This window comes from Manacus candei, unplaced genomic scaffold (genome assembly GCF_025592945.1).
Source record: "Manacus candei isolate 608988 ecotype Guabito, Panama unplaced genomic scaffold, ASM2559294v1 h1tg000020l, whole genome shotgun sequence".
Taxonomy (NCBI): Eukaryota; Metazoa; Chordata; class Aves; order Passeriformes; family Pipridae; genus Manacus; species Manacus candei.
The window spans coordinates 2,728,630-2,751,510 of NW_026138068.1; the positions used below are offsets into that span (position 1 = coordinate 2,728,630).

The 22,881-nt window shown below is 51.0% G+C and overlaps 1 protein-coding gene across 12 annotated transcripts in view; it reads right to left on the minus strand.

The window, feature by feature from the left end:
* CUX2 (cut like homeobox 2) overlaps positions 1–22,881 on the minus strand; it is a 68,390-nt gene extending 45,509 nt beyond the window's left edge. For 2 of the 12 annotated variants that reach the window (XM_051785699.1, XM_051785700.1), the window contains exon 1: positions 22,613–22,881. Coding sequence is in view for 4 of the 12 variants with exons in the window: in XM_051785704.1 (XP_051641664.1) it covers positions 21,381–21,443 (63 nt within the window). In the remaining 8 variants the exon portion in view is untranslated. Of the gene's footprint in view, positions 1–8,139; positions 8,340–20,582; positions 21,032–21,076; positions 21,160–21,380; positions 21,560–21,689; positions 21,736–22,612 lie in introns of those variants that run through there. The other 10 variants (XM_051785704.1, XM_051785694.1, XM_051785706.1 and 7 more) reach the window with 9 other exon arrangements.

Here is a 22,881-nt window from a genome sequence, read left to right on the forward strand (position 1 = left end):
GCTCTTCCAAAACAGCTCCCAAAGCCACGAGGGGCTGGGGGACCTTGCTTTCTATCCCCATGGAAGCTTGGTCACAGAAATCAGAAATAATTGCAAATAAATAAAAATTAATTGCCATTAAATGAAAATTAGTTTGTAAATAAATGCAAAAGCTGCTGCAAACCCTCTTGCAAGGAAACACCAGCATTGTGTGGAGACCTGTCACCTCCTGCCCATCCATCCATCCATCTCCCAGCAAACCAGAGCTGGACCCAGAGGTGATGTCAGTGGTTTTTCCACTCCAGCCTGACTATCACCATCCATCTCCTCATTTGGCTGATAACACAGGAAGGAAGCAGAGCCTTGGGTTCATTTTTGCCATGGTTTCTGATTTTGCCTCTCCAGCCACTCCTGGGCATCCCCGTCCCATGGCAAGGCAGGACGTGCCACCCCACCCAGGCAGGATGGGTGCTGTGGGAAGGCCCTTTCCCATGGGATCCAGGGCTGTGCCGAAGAGAGACATCTCTGCCTGTAACTCCATAACTCAGAATAAAAAGCTGAAGCTCGAACACAGTGCAATTAATGCAGGAAGCATCGATTTCTGCGCGGCACCAAGCTGGCTCATTAATCCCAGGTGCTCCTACGAGCCAATTCCAGCACCGGCCTCCCCGCCACAGGAGCCAAACAGGAGGATATGGAAGGAGAAATTCCTCCATACACTGACCTTTTATCAGCTCAGAGCTTCAAACACCACACACCCGCAACCCAAAACCCACGTCAGCTCCCGGTGTTGCAGAGCCACGGGAGTTACCAGCCTGGGAAATGGGCTGTGTTTCCAAGGGCAGCATCCCACCTGCCTCTGCCAGGGACTGGGGTGATGCTGGGATGCAGGGATGACTTTTTGGATGAAAGGGACAAGCCACCTCCACGTGTCTCGGCTCAGTCCGTGCCACAGCATCCTCACAAAATCCCCCTTGTTCCACCCAGCAACACCTTCCTCCCCTCCAGCATGGATTCAGCAGTGGGGTGAGGGGAATCCCCTGAGTTTGGGAAGCTGCTGGAAGTCACTTAAAGCCCCACAAACCATCAGAGACCAAGGTCGATGCCCTGGTGCCACCTGGCCAGGAGAGCAGCTCCCCACACTGAGAGCCTGCTGGCTCCAACAGCCCTGGAATGGGGGGTCCTGGATGTAGGAACATGGCTCAGATAGCTAAAATACAACACTGAAGAGGGGTAAAGTTGCCTTTTTGCCCCAAACACCTCCAAGGTGGAGAAGCCTGGATGCAGGAATAAGGCTCAGGCAGCCAAAAAAGAAGCCGGGGGGGGGTTAAACTGCCTCATTACCCCAAATACCCTCTAGGTGGGGAGGCCTGGATGCAGGAATATGGCTCAGGCAGCAAAAAAATCACTTTGTGGGGGGGGAAAGCTGCCTCTTTACCACATGGGACCATGTTCCTACGCGGGGGTCGGATGCAGCAGACGGCTGGGAAGGAAGGCGGGAGCATCCTCCCCTCTGGAACGAATGCCAAATCTGGTTTGCACTTGACAGAGCCTGACAAGAGCAACAATCACAGATTAGTAGGAAAACTTCTTGCTTTTCAACAAAGGTTAATAAATAGTGACAGCATTAAGTCTCTTCTGATTAACTATGCTGAAAGATATTATTGCCGTTTGGAACACGGAATCATTATTGGATTAACCACAGTGTATAAAAATGAAATGTGAGTTTTAATCTCCGACGCAGCCTCGCCGCGCTCCGACACACACCGGGCAATGCACAACTGCTCCCTCCTCTAAATTCCCTGACTCTGTCTGTGCAGAGATTCCATCGAAACCACACCGTCCTTCCAGTTTTGGGCGCATTTTTTTCTTTCCTTGACTCTAACAAAGCCACCGCGACTTGACTGGAGAGGCATCTGAAAAGGAGCCACACGTTCTGGCTAAAATTAAGCCCCAAATCCTCTGTCATCTCCGAATCCAGCATCTCCCAGGGAGGATTTCACTGGGCTCCAGTGCCCTGGCATGAAGCAGGCAGGGATGAGGGCAAGGAGCAGGAATTGCTGCTCTAAATTAAGGAGGCAGTAAATTAAACACTTCTGCCCATCCTGTGCTTCCTCACCCTCTGGGCAGAGACATCTTGGGGGGAATACCCAAGGGCAGAGCACGACAAGGGACAACCCCAGCACTAGGGTCACCAGTGCCAGGCATCCCAAAAGGGACAAGGCCCATGGAGGGACCCCTGCAGTGACAGTCAATGGAGACAGAATGGATCCAAGCTGGTGATGGGGTGGGATGAACAGGGAGGGCATCATACCCAGCACTATGACCCCAGGATGAGCTTCCCAGGACGTACAGTCACTCTTTAGGAAGAGGGGATATGGACCCAGGGTGTCATAATGGACATCCCACTCCCAGTGTCAGGCTGTGCTCAGAGGGAGGAGACAAAGGGAGATGGGGATGGGAGACAGGGATGGTTCGGTTGGAAGTGACCCACAACAATCCAGTCCAAGATGTTCAAAGGGAAAAGCTTTTCTAAGCAAACAGTTAAAAGGAAAACTCCCAAAGGCAGAGGAAAGAAGGCAGTGCCTGGGCTGACACTGCTCAGGTCTGTGGGGCACAGAGGGTAGGGAAAACCTGCAAAGCCTCGGGATTTGCTGTAACTTAATGGTTTCCATACATCACATCAATTCTCTTCAGCTGTTCATAGGGCAATTTGTGCCCAAACTCAAGGCTTAAAATAGAGGGAAGGTGCTGCTGCATTTAATTAGACAAACTTGGGCGAAATCCAGGCATAGTCCAGCCTAATGCCAACACAGTGATGCTTTTACCCACTTTACCCAGTGATGATTTTACTCATTTCTACTCAAAATTGTCTATTGGGAAAAAAAAAAAAAGCTCATGACTGAGAATTTTGTCAGCTTGGGGTCTGTTTGGGATTCCTCCCTCCAGCCCTCCCACCAGGACTTAAAATACCTCCAGGCTTGGCCAGGAGAGAATATGATAAATATTATATTAACCACCTTATAATAAATATCACACTATAATAAATAACAGGTTAAAATCAGGGGAGAAAGAAGGCAAAGCCACAACCCCTCCCCAGGGAAAGGATGGATGGGGAAGTATGCAAACCCTGCAGATCCCACCACAGCCCCAGCATCTCCTGGAGCCATCCTGGATGAGGCCATGGGGCAGAACCTGGAGTCCTGCAAAGACCCCGAACTCTAGACCCCCAGAAGGGCTGCCTGCCTCCCTCTTCCTTAAAAAAACCCAAACTAGTAGCAGAAGTGGTTCTTTTCCACAAAAAACACATCACTTTTATGAAAATCAGGATGCATTTTCTCCAGAAAAGGTGTTTCTGACTGGGAAAAACAAATTCAAACATCTTCCAAAAGAGAAAATTTCTGTAGTTGTATTTTAGGAGGATTCTCTCCCGTTTATCATTCCCACTGTTGGCTTTACACCCACCTTACTTCACTGCACAGCACCAGGACTAGTTTATAACATGACAAAACAGCTTCACTATCCTATTATGATATTTTTCCTTATGTTTATTTTTAAAACCAGTAAGAGCAGCTGCTACTTAGCACCAACTGAATCCCCTTATCTCCTTTCCTGGATGAAAGGGGGGTCTGTTTGTTGTAATGAAGCCAGTTTGCACCTAGATCAAAGCCTCCACTGTTTGCATCCTTGGAAAAGTGTTTGACACTCGTGTCAAAGTGTCAAACTATTTCATTACCACGCAAAGCAGAGACACTTTGACTAGAGGAGATAAGATGTTTCCGTCAATCAGCATCCAGAAACAGCCTCCCCATGATGATTAAAAAAATAATATAACAAGGTGGTTTCAGCCACAGCATCCAAACGGCGGCTGGGGAGGGAAGGGATGGAGTAATAAATAACAGCACCAAAGAAAAGCTCGACAGCAAGGCATGAACATCCCACCATGCTCCTTCTGGGGAAATTCCACCTGATTCATGGGACAAAAACCAGGGAAAATAAGGAACTGCTGCCCAAAGGGAGAGGGGATGTTGGTGCTGGCTCATCCTGCCGTCAGCCCCGGTGTTCCACATGTGAGGATGGAGTTTGAGGGATACCCCTGGCCTTGTGGGTGGGAAAAGGTGAGTCAAGGCTGAGAAATGTCAGAAAGCCTAAAAACAACCCATCTCTCTGCCCACAGAAAATCAAATGCATAGGTGGGAAAGCCCACACCTTTTCCACCCTGCAGCCTGGGCACAGTGGAGATGAGGATGCACAAGAGATGGCATGAACTGGAGGGATGTTACAACACCCTCAAATAAATCACCAGCACAATGAACTGCAGCCCAAGCTCACTTCTTCTATGGGGCACCACCAAGAACACCCCACCAGGCAGCACCAAGGAACAGGCAGGGCTTGGGGACTTCCACACAGTGCAGGAATGCTCTATGAAACCAAGACCAGGTCAGCAAAGCCCCAGGAGGGAGCTGGGATCCCCTGGATATAGCAAAGGAGCCTATGGGATCATGTCTTAAGAGATTCATCATACATGGAGAGTCCTTCATATTGAAGAGCCAAAAAACAGCTGCAAAATTTAATCACAAAGAAGAACTGGGGTACCATCAGCTCCATCTCCTCTGAAAAGTCCTCAAAGGCTGCTGGTGGTCAGAAACACTTTAGGGAAACACCTCTAGAATCTGTTGTTCCCTGTTTCTGCTCACTCCTCCCTAACCCATACCTTAGAGCAACATATAGTTAGGGTCCACATGGTGACCTAAGACGGGAGGACACTCGTGCTTAGTGCCAGGAGGTGACATGGTCCCCCCAGTGTCACCAAGCTATGCCAAAAACAGTAAGGACCCCGCAAGCGGGCTGTGGGATCTTCTCAGCAGTGGGTGCAATGAATATGTTTGTTCAAGGGAAAATTGAGTTGGAAGCAGCATCCAGCCGTGGTGGAGATTAGAGAAAAGCCTGCTTAGACCTGGCTGCACTGGAGGAGCCATACGGGAACACTTCATCCCTGTGTAAATACTGCCACCAGAATGCCGGCACAGCTCCGGCCCCGAGACCAGCGAGAAGTTATCAGCTGAGCAAATTCTGCTTGTTTAATTTTCTATTGCCTTCGGGCACAGTCACCTCACTGATCTTCCCCCAAATGCTCTTTTCCCCTCTCCCTCTCTGGAGGAGGGAGACTTATTCCTCAGGCTGACCCTCCCATAGGATCCATGTGGATTTCCAGAAGCAGGAGAAGAGTGGCTGCATCTCGCTCTGAGGATGATTCCCAGGTTAATTCAGGTCGAGCTCCTGGCCGGAGCGAGCTGTTTGGGGCACACATGCAGATCCTCTCCACTGACCTCTTTGCAAACTCCTCTTGCAAAATTGGTTTTTAGCAAAGCCACTTATCACCTTAACCATCTATCGATTCCCTGACTCCCGGCCAGAGCTCCCAGGATCCAACAGCACAGGCAGGAGAAGCAGAGGAACATGACTGTGAAGGAGGGTACTACAGCATGTGGCCAAAATCACCCCAAACACAAGGCAAGGGGGTCAGAGGCTCACCAGGGACATCAATGGCCTCGCCATGAGGCAAACACTGCACACCAGGAAACTGCTGCTATTTTATTGCCACACTCAGCACAGGAAAGATGCAGGTGATCCTTGAGATGGATCCTCAGACTCCATCCCATCAGGCACAAATCCTGCCCTCAGATCCACACTACAAGAAGGACATTGAGGTGCTGGAGCATGTCCAGAGGAGGGAATGGAGCTGGGGGAGGGTCTGGAGCAGCCGGAGTGGCTGAGGGAGCTGGGGAGGCTCAGCCTGGAGAAAAGGAGGCTCGGGGGGGACCTTCTCACTCTCTCCAACTCCCTGACAGGAGGGGGGAGCCAGGGAGGGTTGGGCTCTGCTCCCAGGGAACAAGGGACAGGACAACAGGGAACAACCTCAAGTGGTACCACAGGAGGTTCGGGTTGGATATTAGGGAAAATTTGTTCATAGAAAGCGTGGTCAGGCATTGGAACAGGCTATCAGGGCAGAGCTGGAATCACCATCCCTGGAAGCGTTCAAAAGGCATGTGGATGTGGCACTTGGGACATGCTTTAGTGGTGGCCTTGGCAATGCTGAGTTAATGGCTGGACTCAGTGACCTCAGAGGTCTTTTCCAGTCTTAAAGATTCCACGATCCCATTCCACCGAGCTGGGACCTGCGCAACGCCAGGACCTCCATCTCCCACACGGCAACTGCAGAGAATAAACACCACCTTCCCCCAGCATCCCTCCCTAAGGAATCTCCCACATGACAGAGGAGCCACCTAAATCCGAGCTGGGCAGCCAGGCCTGGCCGGGAGCAGCAGCTCCAGGAGGGAGGCTGGAGCAGGAGCTGCCTGCGGGAGCTGCCGCCGCTTCCCGGCAGTATCGATCTCCCAGCAGTAACAGCTGGTATAATTTTTGCTTAGCTTCAAATACCTGGTGATCATGAATTCTTTGGCCACAAGGTTATAAAGCATTCTCTAAAACATGAGAAAAAGATTAAGCCTGCTTATAGTTAATAATATACTGTACACTGTCTATCAAGCTGGCTGTTTGCTATTGAGAGCCTACTATTAGACACTTATTTAAAAGGCCTTTCAAGGCTTCCCAAGAAAGTGCAGTTATGCATTTTTTTTTCTGGCAAGAACTACTATAGATAAACATCAATTCGCTCCTGCGGATCACAGTCGCAGTAAATAAATTTTTCAGGAAGCTAAGTTCCATACAAAGCCTCCTCAAAGCTCCCCTTTCACATAACATCAATGTTTGGCCTCTGAGAAAGAAAAAGCTCGAAGGTTGCTTTATCCAGAGCTAAATTATCAATTGTAGTTGCTTAAGAAAAAAATAAAAAAGAGGGTGTTTCAGTAAGAAATCGGGGTGGGAGGTAAACAACACAGTGGGTAGGTGGTGATGCCAGGTGGAGACAAAAAGGGGAAAGGAAGAGTGATGGATCTGGACCCTCTAGGATGGCATCTGCAGCCCTGAAATCATCGCTGAGGCGAGGAGGGAGAACCAGCTCCAGGCAAGCTCAGCAGCCACCGCCTGCGCCAGGCTCCTTTATAGCTTTGTAAAGTAGCAGCCTGGGATTATCCACTATAAAGTGTGTCACCAAAAAACCCCCACTCCAGTTGTAACCGTAAAAGCCGCAGCTCCTCGGGTCGTTCGCAGGGGCGGGTGGAGGGAGAGCTGCCCAGCACAGGGCTGAGCCAGGTTTGCCAGCTCAGACAGTGGGAAGGAGTCATGAACCATCAGGATCCTAAAGTGCTTTTTGAAGCAGCTCAATGGGGTTCAGCTGTGGGACAGGAAAGTTGGGCAGGAAAAGCATCTCAGCTCACCTCTACTTAACAGTGCCCTTGTAATTCCGGTGTCCCATGGGATTGCTGCCCACTGCCTTCCCAATAACACAGTCCTGGGGGGGCACATCCACACCCCAAGCTCCAGGACTTGCTGGCACCGTTGGAGCCAGGGCCATGCTAATATCCAGGACACTCCATCTGCTCTTTAAATAAAGAGATGCTGGGCTCTGTTATTATGGTTTAATTATTAGCCTAAAAAAAGACTAGAGCACAGAAACCCTTCCAGGCTCAGCTTATGCATCCTGGTGGGAAGGGGAGTCCTTCAATATGAGAGGGAGAGATGGGTGAGGAGGAAAGCACTGCTGTCAAAAGGCAAAATCTGCATGGTCCCCACAGTGAGTCCTAATGAGCCCAAATTCCCTGTGGTGCCCAAAATTGCTGGAGTATCATACATTGCTAAATGGCTTAAAAAATCAAGGGGGAAGAAGGAGAAGACAGCATGTGCTGGTCTGAGTAAGTCTGGATCAAATCAGTGCAGCTCTGGAACAACACATGGGACAGTTGGGGTACATATTCACAGACCCCAAATGAATCAGAGAATCACGAAATTATTTGGGTTGGAAGGGACCTTGAAGATTATCTCGTTCCAACCCCCTGCCGTGGGCAGGGACACCTTTCACTTAGAACAGGTTGCTCCAAGCCCGTTCCAACCTCTCTTGAACACTTCCAGAGATGGGAACCCTGGCAAGAAAACTGAGCTGCAAAGGAGTAACCCTTTTTCAAGTCCTTACACTGCAAAGGAAGTGGCAAAGCACCATGTCCAGCCCCATCAGCCCCATTTGCTCCCCTCACACAATACCTGGCTCCCACACAGTGGCAGAACTGGCCCCGGCACCATTTTGGATCAATCCTGTCCAGAGCAATGACACTAAAACCCAGGGATCCTTCAGCAATTAATTTCCTTAGCTGCTAAACACGAGGGCAATTTTGAGAGTTAATAAGTTACCAGAGGAGCCAAGAACTGGGCAAATCCCCAGGGCAGCTCCCCACTGCCCGACATCGGCAACTAAAGCCTCATCAACTCCATCAGCACTTTCTAAGCACCCACTATCAAATAAAAACCAGCTCAGCTACCCATCTACTCTTTGCAAAACTGTTTTTCTTCCAACTCTTCTCAGAAAATAACCGGCAGATGCTCAATAGAAGAAGCACATTTTCCATCACTAAAATAAACTTAATTTTGAAGTGGTGAACTTGTGACACCCATTGCTCTCCTGCAAATAAACCCGCCAGGGATGATATAATATGCATATTTAACCTTCTGATGTCGCTAATGTATTTAGGAGGAGTTGATATATCGCTGATGGGCGTGAGAGCAAACACCCATTACCTATAGCGTTATTCCCAGGTTATAGGAATGAGCCCTTGGAATATGGGGCTGTAAAAGCTCCAGAGGAAACCTTGGAGCATGGCTGGTTGTGGGCAAATGTCAGCAAACACAGAGTGGGTGCCCAGAGTGGGGCTGGAAGAAGCTACAACACCCAGCTGGACCAGAAGGCTCATTCCCATGCTCACATCCCCATCCCTGGCATTCCCATCTCCTGGGGATCCCCATTTTCCTGGTGCTTAAATCACTCAACAAATCAACAGGAAAACTATACATATAAACGCAGAAATACACCAGATTTTAAAGAAGAGGCAACACTTTCAAGGAAGAAATAAATAATCCGCCAGGAGCAATTCCTCACCCCCAGCCATGAACTTAACCGATCGGAGGGAAAATATTTATTTAGGTTAAGGAGACTGCCAGAAGGTAAAAGTTTTAAAAGTAAAAATCCCAAAGCACCCAGGGCAAATCCATGCAAATTATCATCCCTACGAGTTCTTATCTATATCAATATCTGCCAGTGACAGAGTGTCCCCAGCCAGCCACCACACGGCCAGTGACACTCTTATATTTATGAGACTTCTACCTTTTCTGTTATTAAAAATAAGAATTTCCTTTTCAGGCAGTCCTGTGATTGGTGGCTGTTAACCACTTGGTTGGCTTCAAGCCAAAATTTTGACCCAGTGGATTCCATTTAAAAAATAATAATAATAATTTATTATTAAAAAAACAATGTTTATTTTACGCGTGTCTTTACAAGAAACACATTTCAAGATGCAATGAAATACGTCACCTTTGGATATTTGTTTGCACCCGGGTAATCAAACAAAATAATTGTAAAATAAATAAACAAAGCTTTTGGCCAGGTCTCCACTCAGTATTTAACTTTTCATGGGGATCCATCTCTTTAATGATGAAATCAAAGCTATCCCCCGTGAAACTTTGCTCACAGGCAGGAATTTGGGCAGGATATTTCCACATCCCACCAAGGTTTGCCAGTGGCCCTCAGAGAGGGGAGTTCCACACAGGATGCTCGGGAAGCTGTGAGCCAAACACCCCCACAATGCCTTTATAGACAAGATTTGGTGATTTATAAGTGTTTTCCATCAATAACACGATAACTAAATCAAAGCTCCAGCATGATCTCGGATCTCCTGAGCAGCACCATGGATTTCCTACCCAGTCAGCGGATGGACCAAATACCTGGCACGAGGCTGCAGATAATCCCAGCGATTTATTTTGGGGGAGCCAGGGAAAGGGAAGGCAGGGCCAGGCTCCGGCCCCGGCGAGGATTTGCGTATTAGTAAAAACAAACAATCCTGTAAATAACGAGCCCCTCGTCCTGTCTCCACCACGCTCCTCTTATTGAGTGAGTCAGATGTTCTGCTGATTAAAAATTGATCCATTTCAAAATCTAATCAACAGAATAGGATTCTTTCATATGTTATCAAGGCAGCTGCTGACAACAAAAACCAAACCTGTTATTAACCCATGAACCCCGATGACCTGAACCTGGCTGGGCTCTGCAACTGTAAATTATTCAGTAGTCCAAGAGCAATACCCGTAAGCCTGATGAATTTACGCCCCGACCGGAGTCGGTGGGGGTTAAAGCCAATATCACAGACCCGGGGGTCCCTGGGGACACAGTTCATGACACGCTGCCACTCCGTGTCATGCCTGGGAATACATTACAGGCATCTGCTCGCCTTCGCCTTGCAAATGTCTAGCCTTTTCTTTTTTTTTTTTTTTTCTCTTTTTTTTTTGTGGTTTTGAAATGACTCTCTGGATTCAGCACGACGCCGTGGAAAGCCCCGGCAGCGTCGCTGCTCTCTGCTCCAACCCTGTGCCACCACCGCCGAGCAAAACTCGCAGAGCAAACGGTCTGCATCCCTGCATCGCTGGTTCAGCCACGAGGAACGGGGAAACCGGGGGAACAACTGGGATTTGCTTAATTTCAATTGTTATTTTTAAGTCCTGCTTGCAACTCTGGCCCACGCTGCTCAACCCAACGATGGAGATGTCGTGATGGGTTGATGCCACTGCTGGGGGGCCCCTTGGATCTCACTTTATGGGCTGGTGATGCTCCTTTGTGGTCACACCATGGGCATACCCAGCCAGCAGTCTTTATCCAGGGAGGTTTTAAAAAAGATAAAAACAACACAAAAATGATCTGCTTGTGCTTTTTCGCTGGTGGGGTTGGTACCCACTGCCCAGTTGCTGCTGATTTTTTTGGTTCTCCCACCCCTGGTAAGAGGGGGCTGTGCTCATGCCCACACCATGGGCACCATGTGCTGCTGACTTGTCCCTCACCAAAAACATTCAATTCATGCAAAAGATGATGCAGAAAAGGCCCAGCCTTGCCACAGATTCCAACCCCACACCGTTGCCAGCACCTGGGATCGCTGCCTGCTGAGCCACCACAGCACCACTTGGTTCCCTAAATCTCAAACCAACACCTTTCTGCAAGTTTTTTGGGGAAAACTGTCAGGTTTAAGTGTAGATTTTAATGCTTTTTGGGGCGAAGTCCCCCAGCCCAACAGTGCTGAATTCTTTATTTCCTCCCCAGAGCTGCCCAGGCAGCCCCAGCCTGGCAAATCCACCTGGCTCCAACCAGAACGGGGAGAAATCAGCGCCACATAAACCAAGTTCAAAGATAACGACAGCTCTTCTCTTAAATCATAATATATTTATAAGTTTAATGACTCTCTGACCTCTCCTTAAAGCCCAAACAACCCCTGGGGAGCCCCCTCAGATTGGCTGCGATCGATCCCGGCTGGGCTGCGTCTCCCAGCCAGCGGCACCTCCCAGGGATGCTCCAGGCATCAGGTGGGAGGTGAAACCCCTCCTGCTCCCCCCAAAACCCGCTGGGTGACAGCAGCACGCTGGGGTTGTTCTGATATTTAATACTGAGCCCATCACCATCCTTCACCCCACAACCTCAGGAGGACCCAGGGGACCCCAACTGGTACCATATGGCTAAAAACACCAATTATCGATTTCCCCCCCTCATATTAAGTCCAAAAGGGTTTTAAAAACAATTCAGAGAATCCCTGGCAGTGCTAGCACCCACAGGGATGCTCCTGGACACTCTGGAAGTGAAGCCCAGGCTGTTCCCCAGCAGGGATTTTGGAGCATTGTGCTCTCCCTGGCATGCTGGAATCCCAGCCCATCCCTACAGCCCCAACATCAGTGCACAGACATCACCTCCATCAATTCTGGATCCAAACCTCAGGTGAAGAAGTTTGGGCCTGGAGGTGTGAGGGCAGAGCACAGCCCCCTCTTACCAAGAGGGGGAGAACAAAAAAAAAACAGCAGAAACTGGGCAGTGGGTACCAACCCCATCAGTAAAAAGGACAAAGAGAGCATTTTTTGTGTTGTTTTTTTCTTTTTTAAACCTCCCTGGATAAAGACTCCTGGCTGGATGTGCCCAGGCTCTGCACCCAGAGCAGGCTGGTCACCCACATAACTCCTGGACTGGAGCTCTATGATCCACCCTATTATAGGGCACCTGGATTAAATCCCCAGGAGCTGCATTCCCACATCCCTCCTTGTGCATCATCCTGCCCAGGGCTGCATGGATCCCCCAACCAGACCTCCCTATGCACTTCAGCATCCTTCCAGGGATGCTGCCCAGAGGGATACCAGAGGGATTCAGACATGGAGAACACAGTAGGGTTTTGCCTCCCAATAAACCAGATATTCTGTAAAATTCCATTATATTACAAGATGGATATTGGGGAGCGAGTCTTGGAAGAGAAACTGAGTGTCGGATCCAGCCCAGAGCAGTCCCATCCTGGCACAGCCAGAGATCCATTCCCAAAATCTGCAAGGATTGTCTCACCACCATCCTCCTCCTCATGGCCAGGGCAGGCAGGCTCACCCAGCCCCAACCTCTGCTCCCTCCTCTCTATCTCATAATCACACTTGTGTGAAGCCGTTGCTGTACATAAGGAAGAGAGAAAACATCCTTGGAGAGCCTCACAATCAGACAATTTTTAAGATCATGGAGCATTAAACCATTCCCAATAGGGTTTACTAATCAAACAGCCAAATCCTTCATAACCAACCAATCCCTACAGAGCAATTAAATCCTTCCCCTTTAAAACACTTGGCACGCCGTCTGGGGAGAAAAAGAAAAATTTGCAAAATTCATTTGATAAATTAACCAGGGAAAAGAAAGAAGTGAATCAAGCTTTGTTCTTTTCATTTTTTTTAATTATGGAATTCACAATGCCTGAATAATGTTTAATAAGAACTATGAAAATTCCTAACAGTATTACAACACAACACAAAAGAATTAACCTGGTTACCGTGAAAAATTGCATATTTAATTAAGAACAGAGAGTTCAAAACTATCCAGAGATTTCAAAAGTACCGTTGCCTAAGGGGCTAAATTACACGCTCGCAGTGCTGCTAACAGGGCTGGAGCGAGCAATCATTACCCAAGTGTCCCCATTAAGTGACAATGGGCAGATGACATCAAATTCATTTCAAAAGCAACAGGAATTGAAGCATTCGCTTGGGTAGTGGAAAGGAAAGCGACTATCCTGCTGGTATAAACCAGACCCCTTGTTGATAAAGGCAATAATTAAAGAATAATGTTAATTAGCTGCTTTTATTCGAAAGAAAAGTGCAGTGGCAGGAGACGGTACCTCTGCGGTGTGTGCCGAGCGGAGAGTGGAGCGGGGAAGCTGCTGGCCTGGGATGCCTGGACACGTGCTGGAGCCGTGCCCAGGGCAGAGTCCTGTTGGCCTCAGGTACCTGCTGGCTCAGCCAACCCTCAGCTCTGCCAGGGATGGGGCTGGGAAGAGTTTGGAGGTGCTTGGGATCGGCAGAGAACACCCCATCACCGGCCCCAGAGAAAGGGAACTGGAGTGGCACAGCCAGAGCATCCCACTCCAGCACAACAAACGTGACATCAGCAACCACTCAGAGACCTCATAAACTGACAGAATCATGGAATATCCTGAGTTGAAAGGGATCCACAAGGATCATCAAGTCCAGCTCCTGGCCCTGCCCAGGACACCCCAACAATCCCACCCTGTCCCTGAGAGCGCTGTCCAAACACTCCTTGAGCTCTGGCAGCCTCAGGGTTGTGACCATTCCCTGGGGAGCCTGTTCAGTGCCCCACCATCCTCTGGGAGAAGAACCTTTTCCTGAGACTCAAGCTAACCCTTCCCTGGAGAGAATTCACCCCCACCATCCTGGGGGGTACAGGGAGAGCTCCAGCATTGGGGGTCCCAACAGCCCTCCTCCTGGAGGACACCATCCTCTCCATCACCCCATCCCAGCCACTGTGCTGGGCATCAAGGGGGGCTTTTAGCAACACTACTCACCCAAAACAAAGCCAAGAAACTGGGGGGACAAGAAGGACAATAATTACCCAGCTCCCAGGGACGCAGCAATGTTTGTGCACTGCTCCGAGAGCCGCAGACGGAGGCAGCTCTCCCGGTTGGAGTGATTAATAAGGAATAAATGTCCTCTGCAGTCAGGCTGAGCAATAACAGCCTGGCTCTGGCTCCGTGCTTACAGCACACATTACAAGCCCCGCTGCCAGTGCCAGGTAATACTTTATTATGTTATCCCGGTGGAAGAAAACAAAGGATGCTCGAGGTCCTGACTTTGGTGTAAAAACCACGGGAGCGTTACCAGAGGCAACGGCAGCGTGCTCAGAGCGGCTGACGCACGGCCCAGCTCCCACCAGAGGAATATTTACACGGGGTTCAAATTGGTTATTTACTTTTTTAGGAATCCTTGTTGCAGGAGGCCTGGCTGGCACAGACACGCCGAGCCATTTAATATTAAAGCGGCCCCGCCATCGCGACGAGTCGCTGAAAACGCAGCCAAGTCAATGCCCGGGGGCTGCTGCAGCTTTGGGGAAACCACTGAGGGCCACAACTAACTAGTCCAAAAATCAATTAAACAGCAAGGCCATAGTAAAGAGTAAAAGGTACTGAAACCATCTTGGAAGGAGCTGTTGGCGTGTCCAGGGAAGCTCAGCTTAAAAAAAGCCACTGACTGTGGGAATATTGAATACTGCAAAGCAGGGCTTGGGCAGACACGACCAAAATAATTCATATTAAATATGTAGATGAGGTTGAAGGAGACCATCATCACACACTGCTCTTCTGATGGGGATCTTGGCTGCAGACCTGGGGTGAGCAGTTGTTGTGCCCCATCATCTGAGGCTCCCTCTCCACCCAGAGTTGGGATCTGTGAGCAACAGACGGGGTCAACCCAGGAATGGGGACTGCTGCTGTGCCCCTGCACATTAAAAGCACTCTGGCTCATAATGAGCACTCCAGATTTCAGGCTATCTTAGCTTTTTGGGTAGATTTTGCTGATGACCCCCCACAGCTTGCTGACTTTGAGAGCCAGCTCTTCACTGTGAGCCTGGATCTCCTGGCAGAGATGCCCCCTGAGATCCCCTGCATGGGAACACAAACCATACATGCAACCCTTCTGAGGGGCCTGTGCTGCAGGAGATGATGGACCAGCCCAAAGCCACACACCCAGGGCATGGGCACAACCCCCACAATGCTGCCAGACCCCTTTTTGGGGTGATTCACCCCCAGGTGCTGCTTTGCAAAAATACTCCATTCCTTGTGCCCCAGGAACAGGGAAACTGAGGCACAAAGGCATCGCCCAGGGCAGCAAGTGGGTGCTGGGACAGAGCCCAGCCCAGTGCAGAGTGTCACAGCTGTCCCACCTCAACCCAATCCAGAGATTTCATAGAATTATGGAATGGTTTGGGCTGGAAAGGACCTCAAAAGTCATTTAGTCCCACCCCCTGCCAGAGGCAGGGACATCTTCCACTATCCCAGGTTGCTCCAAGACCCATCTAATCTGGCCTTGGACACTTCCAGGGACAGGGTAGCCACAGCTTCTCTGGGCACCCTGTGCCAGGGCCTCATCACCCTCACAGGGAAGAATTTCTTCCCAATATCTAATCTAAATCTACCTTATTTCAGTTTAAAGCCATCCCCTCTAGTCCTGTCACTCCATGTCCTTGTCCAAAGTCCTTTTCCAGCTCTCTTGGAGTCCCTTTAGGCACTGAAAGGTGTTCTAAGGTCTCCCTGGAGTCTTCTCCAGGCACCTGTGATGGGGAAGGGGACACAATCCCATTATTTCACAGGGGGCTGGGGACAGGAATGTTGAGTTTTAACCCTCCCAGAGAAAAACCCAATGCCCCATGCTTGGTCCCATCCTCCCCACCACTGAGCCCTGAGATGATGGGGTGAGGCACCCACAGATCCCACTCCCCCCAAAACCAAGCAAGGAGAGTGGGAATCATAGCACAGCAGGGGGCCAAATCCTTCCTCCCAGGTTTTGCCGTCTTGGAAAAATACACCAAAAGCTGCAGGAAAATGTGCACCACCAAAAAAAAAAAAAAGGTAATCAAAGAAAACTCAGTCACAGATCCTGTTGCAACACACAGGAGAAAGTGTTACAGAAGGGGAAAACTTTTTAATAAAGTCTGCAAGTATATATTCCTCCTTTATCAACCTCAAGATTTATTGACCCAAGGAGCCATATTGACTGAATAAATCTTGATAATGACCCCAGCAGAAGTCAATACCTGCTTATTATCTCCCAAGTTGGGGAATTACATCTTTCGGTAATAGGAGCAGGATGGTACAAAATGTTCTGAGAAACTTCAGCCAGGCTTTTTGGGGGGAATGGATGTCTCTAATGCGCCTTTTCCAATCTGAGAGGGAACGTGTTACACCATCAATACAGCAGGGGAGCCCTGGTGTGGTTTCTGTCTCGAAGCCTGGTGAGGGGGGAGCACAAACCGTCGCTTCCCAATCCTAAATTAATTCCATTTCAAGGTCTGCTGAGGAGCAGGATGCTGCAGCTCCCCATTGCCCTCCCTCCCCACGAACAATGGTCCTGTAATTTCAATTTGCCGAGTTGTGTTGGCAGGTCCCAGGATAATTCCCTGAAATTTGGGGTGTGGGAATTCCCGCAGCCAGGGATGTAGCTCCATGACTACACCAGCACCCAAGGGAGGAGGGAAGCAGCAACATCACCATCTCATGGGACACAGAGACTCCTCCGGGAACCAAAACACACTGATTTTCTCCAACCAGCAAAACCAGGGAGGGAAAATAGGGAAGCAGACGGGTCCCTTGACCCCCAAATCCGTAGGCAAGCAAAGCCTCCTGCATTTAAAGATGGTGCTTCTTTAGCCAACAGTCAACTTCCCTTTGAGCAGAGAAAACAGGAGCCCTGGGACCAGCACACACAACAATTTGCCTGTATTTTCATTTCAAGTCTCTGCAGACAGAAAGAAAAATTAACTGAAGGGAGCAGCTCCTGAGCCAACATATGGAGGGAGACGAATCGCGAGCTCCGCGCGCTCCGCTGAGGTTCTCTGGTTAAGCAAGTGCCTCCTAAAGGACTCACAGGCTGGGAGTGTACTGCCTGCTTAATCTGGTCATAAATAATAATTCAGATCACCAAACCCTTTAACATTCTGCTCCACCTGCAGCACAGAGGCCCTGCTGAGCCCTGCCAAACTCATGGCTTGAGGCAGCGGGAGGTGATGCTGCAGCCCTGGGAGCCCAAGGAAACGGCTCCCTGCTCACCACCATCGATGCAAGAAGCACCCCCTGAGGCTCCTTCCACGCTCTCCCCCCTTTCAGTGAGCACAGCAACCCCAAGAGCTCCCCATACTCATCTCCAAGCTGGAAAACCCACCGGGAGATAGCACAGCTCAGACTCTTCCCTCCAGTCCCACAAAAATCAAATTATATTTCCATCCCTGTCCCCTATTTGCCTCTTGGCCACAATCCCTTTTCCCCCCCCCTTCCAAGGCCATAGAGACAATCCACTAAACTGGATCAGGAGGCCAGTGCATACATCTCTAATGGGCTGCAGCACGCACACAATTAATTAATGGATTTATTAATTAGGGAAGAAGTCACTCTTCGGGCTGGAATTGGGGTCACCAGTTTCTAAAGTGAGAGCTGTGGAGCTAAAGATAAACTCTCATTTTCTGCAGCTCTTCTTGTCTGGCAGTGTCTCAATTATTCAGCCACAAGAAAAAAAAAAATCAAATTTCAGTTCAGGAACTTCACGGTCCGACTTTCTGGCGCCGCTCAACACAGACCCCACAGCAGGTGGGACCAGAAACACGGCCCTTCTCCTTCTTCCCTTCACATATGAATTGGAAATAGTAGAAATACCAAGCATTCGCTTCTAATGAAGGATTTGGGGGATGTGGGATGGATGCTGCACCTCAGCCTGTCCCAAGGAGGGAGCTGTGGTGGAGGAAGGGGACATCGAAGTGGTCAATGACAGTGAAGTTCAGAGACACACAAGTCCTCCAGCCACCAAGGTTTGAACTTGCTGATGCTGCAGCATCAGCTACATCCCAGAACCATCAGTCTCTAAGGAAACAGAGCTCCTGGGTGAGGGAAAGAAACATCTCCAGTGTTCCTATCAACAGACAGGCTACAGAGCACAACCGCAACAGGAGACAGCAGAGAATCCACATAAAGAGCACCATCATGAATGCCCTGGTCATTGGGAACCACTCAAGAGGAGCACTCAACTATCAGACCACAGACAACCCAACCATGAGACAGGCATCAGCCAGAACAGCTTCGTTACTGCCACTGCTCCCAAATTCCTATTAATTGGTTAAACCAGATGATTCTGCAGCCAACACTCCCCACGCCCCAATGCACCGGGAGCAGCTGGAGCCACTGGAAAGCCAAAACCACATTCTCAACCTCCCAACCTGGCTTCTCAGCCAGCCCCAGGCACAGGCTGCACTTCCACAAGCCCTGAGAATTCAGCTTGGAAAAACAAAACCCCCCCAAGATGGGGGCACCCAGAGCTCCCTTGGGCTCCCCCTCTCTTTCCCTCAGGTACCATCCCACCCTCCAGCAGGGATGAGGACAGATAGTGTTGGGTGCTAGAGATACTGGAGGAATCTAGAAGGTCCCACCAGTCTCTCCTTAAAAGCCCTAAAAACACACGGCACCCAGAGAATTTGCAGAGGTGAAGCTCCCCAGAAGCACCTCAGCCTCCCCCCGAGGTTATCCTGCTGCTCCACAAGAATGCAGTTAAGTTTATTAGTCCAAGCTCCAGGAATTAAGCTCCAGCCAAGAGGACTGATAGCTTATTTACTGCTGTCGTCTATATAAAGCAGAATTTTGACACATTGTTAAATGATGCACATTTAGATAAGTCAAGCTGTCATATCATTTAATGGATGTCTAAACTCCCTCTGCAGCTGATATGTAAAATTTATGCACTTCAGAATATCATAAGGTTATAATATTTTAATCACATCCACAGTTGTGTATTTTTTTTTTTTTGCCTCCCCTAAACTTTAAACAGCAAAAACATTTCATCAACCAGACCACGCTCCGCAGGCTCCCGGCTCACCACCATCCGGCAGAGCCGCCGCCGCTGAAGTTTGTGCCCAACTCCAGCACAGGGAGAACATTTGCATTCCCGGGAAATAAAACGAAGAACATTTTATTTGACAAACCAAAGGCTGGAGCCGTGTAGCCAGAGCTCATCTGCATAATGAGATGTGAAGACATTTATAAAAGATGGCTCTAATCGCTCTCACTCGCCGTTGTATTTATTATCCCAAACCAGCAGCTCGCAGCTCTTCCCATTTTTTTTTTGCTGTTTTACCACGGAACGGGTTGGATTCAAGCAGCACACGGAGGACAGAATCCATACAGTGCTGCCCAGAAAGCAATAAACCCCCAGCAAATTAAAACCCAAAAAACTCATGAAGGTACGAATCCCACTCTGACTATTACACACAAGAAAGCTGTAAAAAAATACTGCATTAGTAATGTACACAATAAACCAATCTCATAACCCGGTGAAATACGTCTGGCATTATCTTTGATGGAATTTTATCTCTCCTCATTTCCGCGACTCTCCGCCGTAAAAGGGCTCAGCGCCGTTTCGATCCGAGCGCTGCCGAGTAGCACATTATCCCTGTGTTTTCCATATGCCCACCATTCATCAGGGCGGCTCAAACTCTGCCATTCCCGGCCAGCCCCAGGCCACCAGAGCTGCTCAGACCCATCCATTAAAAAGGAATGGGGGAAAAAAAAAAAAAAAAGGAAAAAGCTCTTGGAAGAATATAAATGGATTGTTCCCCCCTTCCTTTTTTTTTTCTTCTCGTTTTCCATTTTTTTTTTTAATTTTATTTTTTTATGGAGGGCATTAGGCCAAGCTGGCACAAGGTCACCTTTCCCACCGTGATCCCGGCGAGGCGGCAGAACTGCTGCCTGGACAGGAGTCGGTCTCCAGCCCCCGGCAGGCTGGGAAAGGAGAGCTGCCACCTCGCAGCCCACCTCTCCCTCCGGCAAAGTTCACCCCTGAGAGACCCACGGCAAAGTAGTTGCCAATATTTATCTTTAAATAAAGGTCTGCGCGCACCCAGGAAAAGTCATTAGCGCGATTTAGCGGGGAACGCTTTTGTATCCGAAGCGCTTAGAGCCGTAATCCCTTCCCTTCCACAAAGCCAGAGCGGAGCAGTCATGGCAAACCCACCGGCCGTGGTACCTGCGGTACTTTTCGGGTCGCGCAGCGCAAACGCGGCACATAATCTGCTTAAAAGCCAAAATGTATTAAAATGCTGGAACTGTTGATCCAGTACCGGAGCCCCATAAATCGCATTGCAATTTGTTTACTCCCCTCCGAAGCATGCTGCATTTTAAACTCCGGAATATCCTACAGGGATAAACCCGTTTAATATCCATGGAAATGAGCGTTTCGGCTGTTGTAGCGGCTCCAGGTTGGGTTTCATCCCATTATGTTGGGAGAGCCATTGTGTTAATTATCCGCCTCCTGTTTAAGGTGCGCATTTAAGGTCACAAACTGTCAGCAGCCCCCGGCCAACCTTCCCCCGCACACGGTAACAAAGGACTTACCGGGAATTTCACAGACCGAGGGTACCACGGTGGGATACGGCGGCCGTGACCTGCCCGGAGCCACAAAGGAGCTGCCGCCCCCCCGCCGCATCCATCCCCGGCCCGAGCAGCACCGCCTGGCACCGACCGCCTTCCCGGCGCTCAGGGCTGGCCGAGCCCCCGCACCGGCCCCGCACACCGGCCCTGGATAACAATGGGAGGGCGGCGGGGCTCCGGGCAGCCCCGCTCCGCCATCCCCGCATCCATCACCGCACCCGCGAGGCTCTGCCCGCCCCGCGCGCACCGGGGGACGCGGGGACGGGGCTGCGGGGGGCACCGGGGACACTCGGCAGCCCGCGGGCACCTGCGGCTCCGCTCCGCGGGCGGGGACCGCCACAAACTTGGCGGGGCGGCGCGGGGGGCCGCGCTCCCCGCAACTTCATCCCGCGCAACTTCCCTCCCTCCCTCCCTCCCGCCGGGGCGGAGCGGCGGCCGCCCCCCGGCCCCGCTGTCACCTCGGGGGCGGCGGGGCGGGGGCCGGGGCTCCATCGCGGCTCCATCGCCGCTAGCGCTGCTCCATGTTCCCGGGCGGCGCCGAACAAAGAGCGGCGGCGGCGGCGGCGGGGGATCAATTTCTGATACCTATCGATGGGGAAGGGCGGGCGGAGGGAGGGGGGCGGGCGCGGGGGGGGGGGAGAGAGAGAGAGGGAGGGAGGGAGGGATGGGGGCGGCCGCCCGGATCACCCCCCCCCCCCTTCCCCTCCATCCTCCCGCTCCCTCCCGCCCGCCGCCAGCCCCGCGCCCGCCGCCGCCACCGACCTGGAGCCGGCGGACATCAAACCGTGTCCGGTATCGACACATCGATCCCACCTCGGCGGCCATCTTGGGGGAGCCCGGTGGCGCGGAGGGGGCGCGGAGCCGCGCGGACCGGGGGGCTCTGCCCGCCCGCCCCCACCGGGGACGGCCCCGCGCCGGGGAGGGAGGGGGAACCCCCCCGGTCCACTCCCCTTCCCCTCGGGACCACCCCTTTCCCCCCCGATCCACCCCTCTCCCCACCGGGACCACCCCCGAGCATCGCCCCCCCGTCGCTCCAGGACCAACCCCCCCCACATCCGTGGGTCTCCGTACGGGGAAGGGTCGCGGAGCCCTCCGGGTGATGGTGGGGTTTTTTCCCAGCCCAGTCGAGGCTTTTAGCTGGAAAATCGCCAGCCGGAAGACGCCGGTTAAACTTTTCCAGGGTTTTTTGGTTAGGTTTTTTTTTTTTCCTTCCCCTAATCTGCCCCATCCAGCACCTTTGACCTGCCGGGAACGGCTACAGCAAACACGCTCTGAGCGCTCCGCGGCCAGAAACACCCCGGGTTCAGAAACACGCCGAGTTCAGGCTGGTTTAGGGCTGCATTTTTAAATTTCTCAGTGCGGTGGGCTCTGAGGAATCCAAACAACTTCAGCAGAGGAACAGAGCCCACCCAGCAGCACCTGTACCTGGAATTCCCACTCTGCTTCCCCACTGCAGGAAAAGAACGTTACAGTTTCAGCCCTTAGTTGTCCCATAGCCTGTTGCACTGATCACCCCGACCCCCAAAGGGCTTGGACAATCAATTCCCAATCCCCTGGGAAGCGGTAAGCCCTCAGCAGAGCCGAGTTTGCCCTGAAGGGACCCCAACCCCGCTGGCTGTGACTCGTTTTTGAGCAGAAAAGGACGGAGCTGCCCCTCGGGTCCTTTTTGCAGGCGGGTATTTGCAGACCAAGCAAGTGCAGCAGTTTAATATTCCTGCCAAGGAGCAGGTAACACCCCGGGCTGCTGTGCAGACACGTGCACGTCTCTGCTCGTGGAGGAGCCCAGGGGCTCCTCCCAGGCTGGAACACAAATCCACATGCCAGCTCCCCTCTCCCAGACAAGCTCATTCCCCACCACCACCCCACGGAGGGGGATATAATCCCAAAGTGTTCCCAGGGGTTCACAAGCTGCTTTGCCTCCAAAACTGCAGAGAGGATGAGGGCAGCGAGCAGCAGCCACCTTGTTCACCACTGTCCTGCTCCCCCTGTCTTACCTGTCACCTTTTGATCCCTGTACTCCAAAGGGCTGGAGGGAGCATGGACACCAGCAAACCCAGACACGCTCCTGCAGTGGTCACTCATAGTCCTTCACTGTTCCCAAAGCTCTCAGCTCCTTTTGGTGCAGCAGATCCTGCAGTGCTGAAGCCTCTCTCTGCATGTAGCTGGGGAAGAAACAGTCCCTCACTGCCCAGATAAAATCCTGTTGCTATTCCCTGCATTTTGCAGGACTCTTGGGATTCCACTAAAAAGCACCATTTGAGTT